Source organism: Brachionichthys hirsutus, chromosome 16 (assembly GCF_040956055.1).
Source record: "Brachionichthys hirsutus isolate HB-005 chromosome 16, CSIRO-AGI_Bhir_v1, whole genome shotgun sequence".
Taxonomy (NCBI): Eukaryota; Metazoa; Chordata; class Actinopteri; order Lophiiformes; family Brachionichthyidae; genus Brachionichthys; species Brachionichthys hirsutus.
In genome coordinates this window covers 1,903,101-1,917,938 of record NC_090912.1, presented here as the reverse complement: position 1 = coordinate 1,917,938, position 14,838 = coordinate 1,903,101, and the positions used below count along the sequence as shown (strand labels likewise).

At 50.9% G+C, this 14,838-nt stretch overlaps 1 protein-coding gene across 1 annotated transcript; it reads right to left on the bottom strand.

Annotated features, from left to right (window-relative positions):
- Positions 1-2,455: 2,455 nt before the first annotated feature.
- Positions 2,456-14,516, bottom strand: LOC137906002 (SH3 and cysteine-rich domain-containing protein 2-like). The gene is made up of 11 exons (XM_068750289.1): positions 14,430-14,516; positions 10,037-10,385; positions 8,850-8,944; positions 8,371-8,455; positions 6,416-6,519; positions 5,762-5,831; positions 5,477-5,565; positions 5,292-5,380; positions 3,693-3,744; positions 2,746-2,883; positions 2,456-2,554 (listed from the first exon to the last, which is right to left on the bottom strand). The coding sequence occupies exons 1-11, from the start codon at positions 14,514-14,516 to the stop codon at positions 2,456-2,458; spliced, it is 1,257 nt and encodes a 418-aa protein (XP_068606390.1).
- Between the last annotated feature and the right edge of the window lie 322 nt (positions 14,517-14,838).

Genomic DNA, 14,838 nt, shown 5'->3' with positions numbered 1-14,838 from the left:
GAAAGAAAAAAAACAGGACAGTCATTGCCTTGTTTTCTTCTCTCGGGGGCGTAGCTCCGAGCCAGACTGATGCAACGAGCAGAGACCTTGGCAGTGACAGGAAAATGACAGGAAGAGAGCGGCTGGAAGACAGTGGAGAGCGAGAGCGTTGACGTCAGTAAAGCCAGAGCAAGAGACGGGGCAGGAAGTGATCGGAAGAGGTAGATTGAGCCATCAAAATGGAATGACAGGGCTGGAGGAGACTGCTAAGCAGCACACTCCCAAAACTGGCACATTTTCATCCGAGGAGAGGACGAGGAGTGCTCGGACACGCGGCAGATGGGCAGCTCTGAAAAGTCTTTGGCAGCCAGCGTTGGCTTCGTGACTCAGCCTCCCCTCATCTCCGTCTATTGTTACCTCCGCCAAGACTCTGGGGTTATCTGATCGCCCCTCTTTGTTTGAGGACGTCTAAAAAAAGGTGTCAACTGATTTCTAATTCTATTTTGTAAAAAGGTGCGGAGGGCCCTTGGGCAAGGAAGCGTACACAAACCAGGACAGAGTTTTTTTTTGCTCTCTACCGAGCAAGGCAAGCATTTTGCCGTTTAATGAGGCTGAAAAGAAAAGTAGGTCAGCAGAAATAAAAATAGCAAAGCACAACTGGGTCCAAATCCAAATCTGTGACGAGAGTACGCACACGAAAAGGGGCAGTGACTCTCCGGCAAAGATCCTTTATTGAGGTATGTGATCACCCAACAAAGTCAGGAAACATCCAAACACAGAATTACACTATGAAGGTCCGAACATGTGACGCTACATAAAAACTAGGCGTGAAGCGAGAAGCGTTTAGATGGGCGAAATCATAAATCCAGTTCTATCCCGATGACGTTTCTCTTCAGGATGATTGCTGCCGTGTCATCAGTCCCCCCCCCCGCCGTCGATTACATATTACGACTTTAGAAGCGCCCGATGCACCAAGACGAGCCGTTAGCCCGAGGAGCTTCGTGGCGGAGTGAAGTTGCAAGGCAAGCACACAGACATCACGATGAGCGAGAAGCCCGGACAGATGACAAAAATAAAGTGCTATTTCATTATCACAAGGAGAAAAGCTTACCCCCCCCCCACAGACGTTCACGTATATTGAAATGTAGACTAACGTCACAGAACAGCAAGAATGACTTAAATGTCTTCGCCCGCTTTGCTTTCTGCACTCCGGTCGGAGGCTTTCTTGCATCCTTACATGAGTGCATCCGTCCCTCTGGAACAACGGAAGGAACGGAAACCTGAATCATCAAATACCTTCACGTCAAAAAAAGTGAGGACAGGAGAGTAGAAGACGGAGACATTTGATCAATGTTCTCTCGTGGGTTCTACCGACTCTCAGCCATCGAGCGCCGAGGAGATTCCTCCGACTGCACCTCCTCCCTCCGTTTCCCTTTGAGCTGTCAGTGGAACTTAGACTCCTCTTCACAGTCAGAACGATCCCCACTGTGGTGTTGTTCTTCCGGCACGGCCGGCCAGAGTCTATTTTCCGCTGTTCCGGCTCCGGTGAACTCTCTTGAAATGCTGAAACACCCGCTGCGCCCCTTTAGCAGCATCCTTCATGTGGAAGCAGGGGAATGGTCTCTACTGCGAGACGGACAGATTTTCCTTGTTCGGGACGACCCCTCATGGGTTTTGCTTTTCATCTCCGCTCCTGCACCATCATAGCTCGAAAATGTAAGACGACGTATTTTTGCAAGTTAAGGTCCCCGTTTTGTAGACTGGGGGGGGGGGAGGGGAAACTTTTGTGCTCTTTTCCCACCAAACAGAAAAGATGCAGAAGGATGATTTTGAATGACGTTCCCGTTGTTATTTTGTCTTGGAAAGAGTCAGGATTGATTTCTTTCATGGAAAAAGATCCTCAAAGCCTCCAGGATTTATTTCTCTTTTTAATGTTCTCATTTATCTGCCCTGGAGTTGGCGACACCGACGCTGCAGAGGATTTCCATGCGATCCCGCTGCTCTGTCTGAGTGGCAGGAGCTTTCTCCTGCCCGCGCCGGTAAGCCATGCTAAGTGCCTCACATCGTGTACTGAAGCTGAAATCAGTCCTCGGGCCAGAGAGCCTGACATGAACCGATAGGGCTGAGACATGCGGAGTGGGCGGGAATCAAGAAAACGGACCCCAACGGAAGCAAAGACGCTCAACATCGTAGGACTCAGCCTTCTCCAACACTGTTTGGGCTTGAGCAGACTCTCACAGCACGCTAGACTTAAAAAAAAAAATCATCTACGGGGCGGGATAACTGTGAAACCACGTTGAAAAGTGCATTAAATAACTTCAGGTGCTCACCGGGAGCTGAGGCTCCACGGGTCCAGTTAATGTTTGTTCAGTTTCAGTCGGCCGCCCCGGCTGAGGCGAATACCGAAGGGAAGATGGGGGGGGGGAAAGGAGTGGCGGTGATACGACAAGGGGGGGGGGGGGGAAACACGGTGGCGTCAGATCTCCTCGATGGAGTCGGCCGGGACCAGCCCTCTCTTCTTCCCACTGCTCAGCTTCAGGAACGCCTCGCCTTCTTCCAGCTTCCCCACGCAGATCTGAACGGAGGAGACGGACAGGTGTAAGACTCTTTCTAATGTGCTGCAATTTGAAATAATCGTGTCGTCATGGTGATCATGGAGCCCCAATTCCCAAAATGCCTCAGCAGTTTGGTGCCCGAACATGAGGCGAGGACAGAAACATCCAAAACAGTGCAAGCCATCAACCGGCGCCGATGATGCTGGCGTACCTGCGACTCCTTCACAGCCATGTGTCCCCTCTGTCGGTTGCCAGGGAAACCCTGGACGACCCTCCACACTCTTTCTCCCGGACGGACCCTCTGAACGAAGTTGGCGGGAAAGAAGCCGATCCTGTCGCCACTCTTACCCTGAAAAACCCAAACGCATCGGTTTGGGTTCCGGCCCGGACGCCGATCGGCCCAACGGTCCGATCAACAAGTCGCCCCGTCAGTCCCCGTGAAGCTCAACTAAACCGCGTCCGGCACGAATGAGCAGACGAAAACATAATTCTGAATATTAGCTCAGCCTTTTGAATCAGTAGGAAAAAGACATTTTTGGCACGGTAACGAATAATAAACAGGACGTTAAGAAGAACGTGGGACACGCAGCAGCACACGCTCATATTCCGGACTGCGTAGCGATAAATGATCGGGACATAAAAACGTAAAAAAGACGGGGCGCTTGTAGAAACTGGTTTCAAATGAAAACGGCGGCGCCTTATTGCCACATTTGTTTACCATTTATGCAAACGGGCGGCGGCGGCAGCTTATGTCCCCTCGTTTGCTCGGAGATGACTTTTTATCACCCTCCGCCTGAGGTGATGCGTTTATTGAAGCCACTTGGCTATATATTAATAAGGAACCTCATTACCTAAAAGGCTCCTCGGAGCGAGCGTGTGGTCTTTAAAGCGTTTTAATTACTGCTTTGTCCATTTGTGGTTAAAGACAAACGCGTAAAGACTTTCCGTTAAATCTGGACACACACACACACATTTATTTCCGTTAGGAGTGGGTGAAGCTCATTACAGACTCCAGTCGGGTTCATTCACAGACAGAAGACGATGCCCCGTTTCTGTCAGTGACTATACCTGCATGTTCATGACAGCTTTGACAAGCAAAGCCTAAAATTAACAAAATAAAAGCACGCATGAGAGAACAATGAGTGACGCATCGCCCACCTTCCACCACTCTTCGTTGGAGTCGTCGGTGACCTGCACCCGATCACCAGGCCTGGAGGAGATAAGACAAGAGAGAAGATGAATAAAAGGGAAAGTGGCCGATTGGCAGGGTGGTGGTGGGGGGGGCACAGAAAAAGCTGCAGAGCTGAAAGCGATGAGGGTTTGTGTCCCTCTGCAGACGCGACTTCAAAACACGAGGCGTTGCATGACATGCGGTTGTGCAGCGTCACGCTAATGATCCCTGCCAGTTTTCAGCAGCACTTTCCTGCACGCCGAACTCCCTGCATGAAGCGAGACGCATAAACCCGAGCAACTAAGGTGAGATCGATATTTCTCATCCCTCAGACGCGGAGCGTTTATCAAATAGAAAACAATTATTCTGCCGGCGCAGGTTTCTCCCCGGAGAGCCGCCTCTCCGTTTAATGGTATATGCTAAATATGCTAAGCAGGCATGGGAGAGGTTTAACGGAGGTCTGTGGGAACAGGAGCGCTTCTTTTATGACCCTCCAGTAACGGATGGCGGCTCTGCTTCAACAACACGTAGCGGTTGGAGCGTTTAATCGTCATCTTTGCACTCTGACGCTCGTGGAATCGATGCAGCCGACGTCTGTAAAGCAAACGGTCCAGCGTTGGACATTCAGAGCTCGTACTTTTAGAACACGGGCTGCCTCTTGATCTCCTAAAATCTGAGAGCGAAGCTGATCTGATCTCGCCTTCAAACGCAAAGATGAACGGAAAACCGCCGAAGCAGCATTAGAATCGAAAGATCTCAGGCCTGTGATGATCGCCGCGCGACGTCACCGTGATGACATCAAAGGGATTGGATCCGAGTGAAGCAGTTTCATGAGAGATTCCGTAACAGTGGATCTGGATGCAATTGCGCGCAGAGGCGGAGCGTTGGGATTCGTCCAAACCCCGGAGGATGCGTTTTCATCAGTCGGCAGAATTTCTCTCGAGGAGCAAACGCAGGTCGTTATTTTCACCCGAGCCCATTTCCGTGTGAAAGTTAGGTTTTCTAAATCCCTCGATCGCACAATAGACGGAGCAGATCAACGTTTAGGGAGCAATAAAGCAGCTTCTGAGCGCTTTGTGGAATCAATAACAATTGTTAAAATTGCACCAATAAATACGAGGATGCAAGCGCTGCTGCGAAAGAACCGAAATGCCGGCGTGGGACTGAAGGGCTTTTTAAATCCGACCAGCATCAGCGGCTGGAAATTCTTTACGTGTGTCGTGTGTGGAATTAATGCGTTCCTTGATTGATTGGCCAAAATATAGATTTTTATTTCCTCAAATCACTTTTTCCTCTGCCTTTTGCAGTTCTTGTAAATCAAATCCCGACTGCAGAACAATAACATCCCCCTCTCCTCTCCTCTCCTCTCCTCTCCTCATGCCGTTTCATCTCAGTTCTCCGTCTCTACCCCCTCCCCTGCTGGGAAGATGGCTACGTTCTACAAGGGAATGGCGATGGGCTACGAGTTTATAATTAGTCGTCCTTAAGGGCGCCGTCCTCTGCAGATGGCGGGGACATTTTTATCCTGCAGAAAACAGCAACTGGGGCAAAAAACACAGACAAATCCGCCCATGCCCCAAACTCACTGTAGTTCCAGGTCGTTCTGTTCCTGAGGCAGAAACTTGTAGAGGGCTACATAGGTGTGGATGGAGTGGACCTCGATGCGCTTGGGCACCTGGACGGGAGGAGGGGAGGCGGGATCATATATATATTCACCGAGGAAAACCGCAAAGAGTGACGATCTGCAGAGCGGGATAAAAGCAGGCTTTACCGTCACACTGCTCTCCTCGGCAGGAGGCGGAGCTTGGCCGCCACACTCGTCCTCCTCCGTCTCCATCTCGATGGAGGGGACAGGTGGATCTGGAGGGAGCAAGAATGAGCTTTTTAGGGGGTGCACTCAATGGCAACTGGATATGCATCCCCCGCCCCCCCCCCCCCCACACACAACCTGACATGGACAAATCGTTCACACGCAGGCGGACACGACGTCGATCTGCACAGACACACATGCAGCACACACGCGGATCCACACGGACGGAGGCGGCAGCGTTTTTACCCCCCGCCTCCGGAGTTATCTCTTCGTCTACGCTGCACTGTCTCTGCTGACTCTCCTCACCTCCCTCCTCCTCATCAAAGGAAACGGAGAGGGGGGGGGGGGAAAGAAGAAGAAAGTTAGAGCCAGATCAAAGACGCTGCGTTTCACTTTTCAAACTTTTTCCTGCTGCTTTTTTTTTCGCAGAATGATTCAGACGGTGCGACAGAATAATAGTCGCTCTCAGCAGGACGACCCGCGATGGTCATGAGTGGAAAAACCTGCACAGTGGGCAAAGTATGCATTTAATAAGAACCGGGAGATCCTCTTCTCCAATGACTTTTCCATACTCCAATCTGGGTAAAAATAATCCCAGAATAATCCCAGCGGGTGGATCCCGTTACCGTCAGACGGAGCCAGAGCCGCTTCACGCTTTTTCCAGTCTTTGTGCCACGCAAAGCAAAAACCGCATCGTGCTACAGCTTCTCGTTCACTCATCAGAGCGTTTACCAATTGTTTCATTTGGATCTCAAACAGCAAAGTGACAGATTCCCTAAAAGGTCAAACTACTGCATTGAATTCATCGCCTCCGCCAAGGAGGTTCCGTTTGCAAGGAAACTCCAGACGCTATGGATGGGTCTTTGTTCCGAAGCAAACCCCCGGGTGAAGCGGTCATACCAGGCTGCGTGTCGGCGACTCCACGCTGGAGCGGGTCATCTGCGCCAAGGACGTCCCGTAGCGCAAGGCGGCGTACACGGGGTCAACGCGCATCCGCACAGCCTCTGAAACCACACACAGTCGGAAAACTAGTGCGCTCAAGTGCACGGAATTTGCAGAGACACTGTATGCGATCTGCAAATACACACACACACACACACACACACTGGGATTCAGCTGAGCATCATTGTTATTTTTTGCCTGCGTCGATCTGAGGGAAACGGAGGATCTAAATATAACCAAAGCAGAGTGACCCACTTTAGATCTGAGAGGGGACATCAGCCAATCGTTTAGGAGACAGCAGCCGATTCCAATACGCGTACATGCTTTGATGCTAAATGTACTCTCATTGGCAGTACTCATTCGCTGAGCAGGAAGAGGATGGGGGGGGGGGGGGGGGGCGAGATTTAAAATATGGAAATCCTCAGACTGCTGCATTCAGCCTCACACAGAGGCTAGGAATGTGATTTTCTGCGGCTTTCTGCTCCACACCAGTCTAATGGGGGGCAGAGTGATTTCCCTGCAAACCCAGGATGTGCTTGCGATGCGTGCAGCAGGATGAAGTCATGAACATCTCATATTGAAGCCACACGCCCGTCCGATGCTTGCAAAATTAAACAGAAGTGCTATAAACAGAGATTCTGCACCAGGAACGCTTCCAGTGGAAGTTCAGCCTCCTCTCCTGCTGCAAGTCTGAAATGATAATTATAATAATCAGGGGGGGGGGGAACCCAAAGGCGCAACCCTAGAGGTTTGTGTCTGTGATGCCGTTTCCTGTACATCGTCATCAACCCCTTGAGTGGGTTTTTTTTTTATGACAAATTAAAAGCTAAAACATTCTACCTAGTGACTAATATTTCATCCTTTACGAAATAAGTCAGACGTACACAAATACTTCCGTGCACAATTTCAATTTCATTGCAAGGTCTGACCCGAGGGCGGTAATTGTGTCGCAGAATTCACACCCGCAGCTCTAATAAATAAGGTTTTAATATCAGCCCGCGATGCGATTAGCCAGACGGCAGCCGAACCCGCCATGAAACGTGTCATGCAATATTAAATGTGCGTAAACAAGAGCTCAGAATTTTAATCAAGGCCTTTGTTCGCAATAATTATGATGACACTCTGAAACGTGTGACTGCGAGTTTGGCAGCTTGCCGTCTCAGCTGGCCCTGGCCGGCTCACCCCCAGAGCGCTCGCCGTGATGGGCAGCGCTGTAGGTTAGATTCACGAATAGCACAAAGACGTGGCAGCATGAGGTGCTAACCCTGATTCAGAGCGGCGTACAGCGGGAGAGACGGCGGCCTGCACGGCCCACGCAGGCGCGCATCCAAAGGCAGAGCGGCCAGAGATTCCAGCGGCTTTTTGCAATTTGCAGCGATCGATTGGAGCCATTTGTGAAATTCACTGAGGCATTTTGAAGCAAGTGACTCTGCTGCCCTGTGCGTAACCACAGCGACGTTCCAAGCACGGCCTCCAAGCCAAACATTGTCTGAAGGACCGGGACTAATCATCAGCATCATTAGCTTTAAATATGTAAGCTCTATTCCCATGCAATAAATTCCCACCTTGCATCAGCCCAAGGACATACAACCCAGACCTTACACAGGAGGTATAAAAATACAAACGCTGCAACTTATAAACATTTATTCGTGTACTTTCAGGGTCCAGGCCATCCATCGGCCTCCAAGAGACGCTGAATTCATTCCTCGTCTTTGCATTTTTTAAACTTCTTGCTCTTGCGCTTCTTGCTGTGTCTGGTTTTATTACAGCGGACAGACAAAATCTAAAAATAAAGCAAAAGGCCAGACAAGAGCAACATCTCGATGCAAAAGCACATTGGACAGGTCTCATTGGCACACACACACACACACACACACACACACACAAGCACGGGAAGACATGGCTGTGCTCACCATGGCTGGGTTGAACCTCCTTGACGACGGACAGTTGGTCGTTGACGAGCATCGGAGAGCTGAAGTTCCGTTTGAACGCTCCAGACTGCAGGAGAGAAGAAGCTCATTTCTGCCGTCGGAGTCACAACATGATCAAAGCGCTGCCGCTAATCATGAGCAATGACTTCGCTCGCCCTCGCTGGCGTGGACGTTCGATGTCTGCGTGTGTGTTTGATGCGCAATTTAACACTGAACTTAGCACAGCAAGTGTCAGTGGCGATATCGATATTTGTCTTCGCCTCGACTTGCAAATGAGCCTCTCCCTTTGGCGTGCCACGAAGACAAGAGGAATTCTGCAGAGTTCAAAAGGCAATGAGGAGACATCTCGATGTCCCGGCTCTAGCACCATGACCCCAAATCAAAACTGTGTGTTTTTTATGTGGTTGGAGCGCAAACTGGGTTCAAAAGACTGATGCAAAGAGTACAGAGGGGCACATCACCTTCCCGTGACACGGCTGCTGCGAGAGTTCCGAGGTGCACCACAGGTGAGCGGCCATCTTGCACGTTTTACACCGCAGAGCCTGCTTGGAGTTTCCTGCAGAGAGGGACGGACGGACACGAGCGGATGGGAGCAGAGTCTAAAGGGGCACGGATGGGAATACACAGCGGGCCAACATGCAGGCGGAAAAAACAAGTGGTCTTCACATGGTCCGAGCGGGTCCCACGCCTGCTCGGGGGAGAGGCGGCGTAATCAAACGCCGTCGCAGCTTCATCAAGCTGCTCCTGCCTGAAGAGGCGGCAATAACAGCTTCATAATCAAGAGCTCCTCTTCCAAAAACCACCTTCGGAGATTGGAAAGCAGCTGGTGAGAATTTCAAATCATAATCGATCGGGCATCGGAGTCATCACGCCTTTTCCTATTTGTTGTGCCGCTAGTGCTAAAACGCCTCCGTGGATTCCGTAATTTGTTTTTTTGGTTTACGCGACACCCTCCATCGAGTATTGAATGTTTTTAACTACTCAGGCTCAGTTTCTTTATATCATGAGCCGCCGATAAATAGATCTCCGGACCCTGTTGTTGATGGGCATCATTTCTAAAAAAGGCCCGTTACGGAACAGACACGGCCATCGATTGGACTTCATCAGCGAAACGAGGCCGAGGCCGGTCTGGGGTCCTCGGGGACCGCAGTGGAGCACGGCTGGAACGAAGGGATGCATCATGTAATGAATAGCCTAAGCCGGCGAAACAAAAGCAAAGCAACAGCACAAAATGCAAAAGAAGAACAGGCTGCAGTCCGCAATCAATCACGGTGACAGGAAGTAGATTTGGAAGCACTAGCCATTGCTAGTGCTTCCAAATCTACTTCCTGTCCATGCGAGCAGGAAATTAAGGCTAAACGCAGTCACAGCTGACCCTCAGCAGCTCCCGTTAAAACTCTAATGGTTTCCTCACAGCTATAAACACTGATGGGAGCCGCTCCGAAGGCAGATCCCATCGGTTCTTTACGCATCGCCTGTTTTAAGGATTCTTACAGCAAAACAAGCGGCGTGAACGCTCGCCCTCTCACAGCCGTAGGCTGGTACGACTCCACGGCCAGCAGCTGGTTAGCTTAGCGTAGCAAAACGACTTGAAAGTCACAGACCGATAAAGGTAAAGACAATCCAGGAAGTAGGCCGAGCCGCTTACCCACGATCATGTGCTTGCAGTGCTGGCAGTTGGTCGGCTTGCGAAAGACATGGTCGTGGAAGGAGTGCGTGATCTGGGGTCGGAGAGGCTTGGCGGGCAGCGACGGAGAAAGGCTCAGAGACGGGGAGTGGGAAGAGATGGACGGGTTGGGGCTCAGAGAGGGCGAGATGGACGGCGAGCGTTCGCCCACCAGGGGAGATCCGGGCAGCAAGGGGGGAGAAGGAGGCGGCGGGTCGGTGATGAAATCCGGGGGCAACCGAGCATCGCTGTAGGATCTCTGGAAGAAGTTCTCCACGCTTTTGCTACGCATCATGGTCTTGAAGGACAGGGAGCGCTTTAGTCTCTGAAGCTGCACGGACACAAGGACACAGAATAAAAGTCACTGATAACAGAATGAACAGACGACGAGCAGGAAAGCGCCGCAGCAATAACGCATGTCCAGCAGGACGGCAACGCCAACGGCAACCCCAACGGCAACGCCAACGGCAACATCCCAGCATCCGGAAACATGTGAGAATGTTGAACCAAAAATGTTATAAAACACAAACGCCACGCTTTTAAGGTCAGATCACGCGTGTTAATCACGCACGACTCTGACGCCACGTGTTTTAGGCGCGGCTTCACACAGTGTCGAGCCGAGCGGCTTGACTCATGAGCGTTGCCGTGGCGGCTCCAGCCGGAGCACACGTCTCAATTATGCGGCCGACCTAATCATCCGTCGGGGCGTGAGCGCCAAAAAGCATTCCTGATAGCTTGCGTTAGCCGCGTGTCATAAGATGTAGATGCAGATAAGTTGCTCATGCATCATGAACCGGGGGCCCGTCAAGTGCAGACGGAACCGTCGCAGTCATTCAATTATCTCTCCACGCGCCTGACAGGAAGGAACTGCGGCCTGAAAGCCCTCCCCCCCCCACCCACCCCCACCAAAAACAGGGTTTGTTTTCGCCGACTGAAGTTTCTTCCGTCAACAAATTATTCATGCGATTCATAAATGATTCTCGACGTCATGCAAAATTCATTCCGTCGCCCAGAATTCCGTGACACCTGCAGCACTCTCGCTGCTGCAGCCGCTCCAGTGACGCCGTAAAAGCCTGTAATTCACACACACACACACACACACCTTTGATGCCCCCCACCCCCAACTTAAAATGGAGGGTGCATTTCAAATGGGAAAGCTTAACCAACAGCCCGGCTCGTTGTGAAAAGGTCTCGCCGGTTGGGGTTTGGATCCGTCTAAAACGATCAAACAGAGACGTCACTTCCTGTTGCCGAGCGCCCAGGTGAGTAATAACCTGCGTCCCGACTCGACGGGGTCAGCAGCACCGCTCTAGGTGTCGGAACTTTGTGTTACTATATTAGAGATTTGTGACCCATCTTCAAACAGTTGCTCGATATAAAAAAAAGTCCCGGCGTCCGACCTCGTTCCAGGAGAGGATATTTAAGGAGGTAGAAATGACGGCCGTGCCGTGAAAGACGCGGTTTCCTTTGCTGAATCCAATTCTCAGGTCATCGGAGGAATGTGTAGCTGCAAATGAACCGCCACCATCCGGCGTAAACCGTGTTCTAGCGACTGAGCTCGTTGCACCTTCGCCGTGTGGCTCCGACTCGACTGGGACAAGCCTGCAAAACTGGGGGGCGAGGAAACGGCCGTGATGAAATCGAGGTAGCAAAACAACCTTCATAGCAAGAAACACATAAAAACAAAAACAAATCACTGTGCATCGCCAGAAAACTGTTTTTTTTGTTTTAGGAATTAGAACAAGTTTAATGTCTAAGCCCCCCCCCCCCTTTGGCCCGGCGGATTCCTGCTTTCATACGAGATAAGAAGCCACATAATCACCGGCTGCTGCCAACGCCATCCCAGTCACGCTAACAGGACACAGTTATTTGCACGCTCGCACAAACACACTCTTTATCCATGTTTAATGGCGGGGGGGGGGGGGAAGCCCTCACAAAGTATAGTGTGGATCGCAGCCGCTTTCCCAACAGCAGTGCCGTTCCTCAGCTGACCCCGACCCGGCACTCATTTTCACAGCACAATGGCTGCCACACTCCAACAAGCCCCCCAACCCCCCCCTCGTCAGCGCCACACAAACAGAGCTGGTTGGCCTTTCCCTGAAGCGTCACGTCAATAAATATCACAGCAGTGAAGGCGTTACATTCATTCATGAAGACCTTGGCCCGCCTCGGCCCCCCCTCCCCAACTTGATCCCCACGCTTGCGTCGCTCGAAGCGGCACGGAGGGAGACATTTTGGAAAAGATGCGAAGCAGATTGGAAAAGGAGAGCCGGTTTCAAAGAGATGGTCGTCAACATCGCCTGTTTTACACTGACGGTTTGTATGGATGTTGGACGACCACAGAGAATGGAGGCCGAGATCAAATCGCCATCTTTGACCCCCCCCCCCCCCCCCAACAGATAAAATCTGATTATTAACTGCGAGACTATAAATGATCATATTAAATTATCATCCGGCTTTAATGGCATAATTTCAAATTATCTGGTTCATTTCCAGTCAAGGACTCGTATCCCCCCCCCACCCCCCAAATTGCCTGATGACACGTGTCGGCCTACTTGTGGATAAAAGAAACAGCAGAAGACATGTGGGCCAATCGCCCCAAAAACAGGGCAGGGTAGTATTTTTGAAGCCTTTATACCTCTGTGGTCGGCTTGCCCCCTCGAGAGACGCGAGGTTCTCCTCCAGTACCGATAAGCTCGCTTTGCATCAGCAGCCCTGACAGAGGGACACTCCTCACATTTCACCTACATACAGTACGGCGCCGAGAGCCCCGCGCCTCCTTCCCTTCTAATCCTCTGGCACCATCTTCCCTCCAATACTAATTTCTGATACATCTTTTGGGTGAAATTTGCTGCCTTTGGATTTCATGGAGCTTCTGCTATCACTCCTCTCCCTCTCTCCCTCTCTCATCCTGTCTTCCTTATCTAATTAAAAAACATAATCGACTGATGGCTGCGTATCTGATATGGCTCTTTGAAAAATTACACCCTGCGGCATATTGTTGTTTATTTATTTTATTTATTTATTTAGGGAATGTCTTGATTAAGTGCGTTAAAGGCAAAGATACAGGCGGAATACTGATGTGGGATTTGAGTCAAGATGAGTCGTCTTCTGAAATGAAGATTTTTCTCTTCTACGTCAAAAAAAAAAAAACATATTTAGAGGGAGTTGAAAAGATTATAACCTCTCTGGAATATCAAACTGCAGGACAAAGGCGGAAAGGTTGATGTGAAATCTACTCCGGCGCCGCCTCGATCGACTCAGAGAACAGACACGAGGAACTGGATTTGTGATTGAATAGCCAGTCTGACTAATTTGTGCTATAAATGGTTTGTGATGTGGTAAAGCCAGAGAGCAGCCAGTGAACCGAACGGATACCAACCGGTCCACGTCCCGGTGAGGCGGAGAACAACGCCGAGACGTCTCAAGGAGGACGTGGAAAACATTTTTAAATGATGCACAGAGGCAAACGGCGGGGCGCAGGATCCCAGGCGTCGCTTTGCTTTTGTGTGCTCCCGTGTGGGTGGAGAGAGGAGGCGTGAGGAGGCGAGAGGAGGCGAGAGGAGGCAACTTATCTGAGGAGAAAGTTGAATCGAGTGTTTGGGCCTAATGAAACAAGCCTTCAATTAAAATAGAAAGCAGAAGGCGAGAGAGCTTTCACGGCTCTTGCACTTGGAGAGCGGCCCTTGAAAGTCTTTGTTTATACACTCATGGCAACAAATCAAATGGGATTATAAGGACACTGTCTATAAGGACACGGCCCAAGGCAGGCAGCACAGGGGGGGGGGGGGGGGGGGGGAGGGACGGTGAAAGGATCTGGCTCTGCAGGGACTAAACCCAAGTGGCCATAAACGCTGACTGTAACATGAATTTTGTTACAGGTCATAACGAGAGCGAGAGCGCTGCAAAAAAAACTTGACCCCCAAAAAAAGAAAAGGAAAGCCTGCACAGATTTAATGCAGAATGAGAACTAATGACGCAATCAAACCCCCTTCTTGCGTGTTTGAGCATAAACGTGGAGCTTGGAGACGCAGAAGTAGGGAGGCGGTGACGTCAGGCCTTACGTGTGACGTCCTAGTGACGCAGATCTGATAGACACACCTGCGGTTGTGAAACGTGGTCGTCAGCATTGAATCAGAAAAGCACGAACACAAAGAAAACCCGAAAAATGGCAGGTGAAACCTCAGAAGAATCTTTTTCCAGCTCGGCCTGACAACACTTTTCTTTACCAAGTACCGGTAATATTATTATGACGTTTCCATGGCTTGAACGTGTGTTTGTTTATTTCATCCTTCTTACACGACACCGATTATGTGATATCACGAGGTGAAACGTTGCGTCCCGAGCGCGACGCCTTGCGCGCGGCTGTACTTGCCTTGGATGCCATCGGTTGGATGGGCACGGCGTTCGGGGAGCGCTGGAGCTGCGGCTCGGTCTCCATCTCGTTGATTTCCGTCATCATCGAGGAGGTGACGAGAAGAGTCGCTTCAAAGTCGGACAAACAAACACTTTTAACGGGTCAAACTGCGCCCGCCCGGTGCCGAATTCCGGTTCCTATAGCCGCACAGAAGCATGTCAACGCGTGGACACGTCCCCGTCACAGGGATCCGTGCGCGCCGCGTAGAGGTCGGGTTATGCCCATTTGCTCTCCACGCATCATTTGCGATCTTTACGGGGTTAATAAATAGTTTGTCACGCACGTCACGCACGGACAAGCACCCAGGAAAAGGTTGGACCTCGCCTGCGGGGTAATGTTCTGTCAGCGCGCATCGACGCGCGTCAGC

Bases quoted from the DNA above. Each gene is read 5' to 3' on its own strand.
- LOC137906002 (XM_068750289.1), bottom strand. From the start codon at position 14,516: ATGATGACGGAAATCAACGAGATGGAGACCGAGCCGCAGCTCCAGCGC. The intron at 6,520-8,370 runs GTGAGCACAGCC...GTGTGGTTTCAG, and splicing joins GGAGGTTCAACCCAGCCATG to AGGCTGTGCGGATGCGCGTT. The intron at 5,566-5,761 runs GTAAAAACGCTG...TGCTCCCTCCAG, and splicing joins GATAACTCCGGAGGCGGGGG to ATCCACCTGTCCCCTCCATC.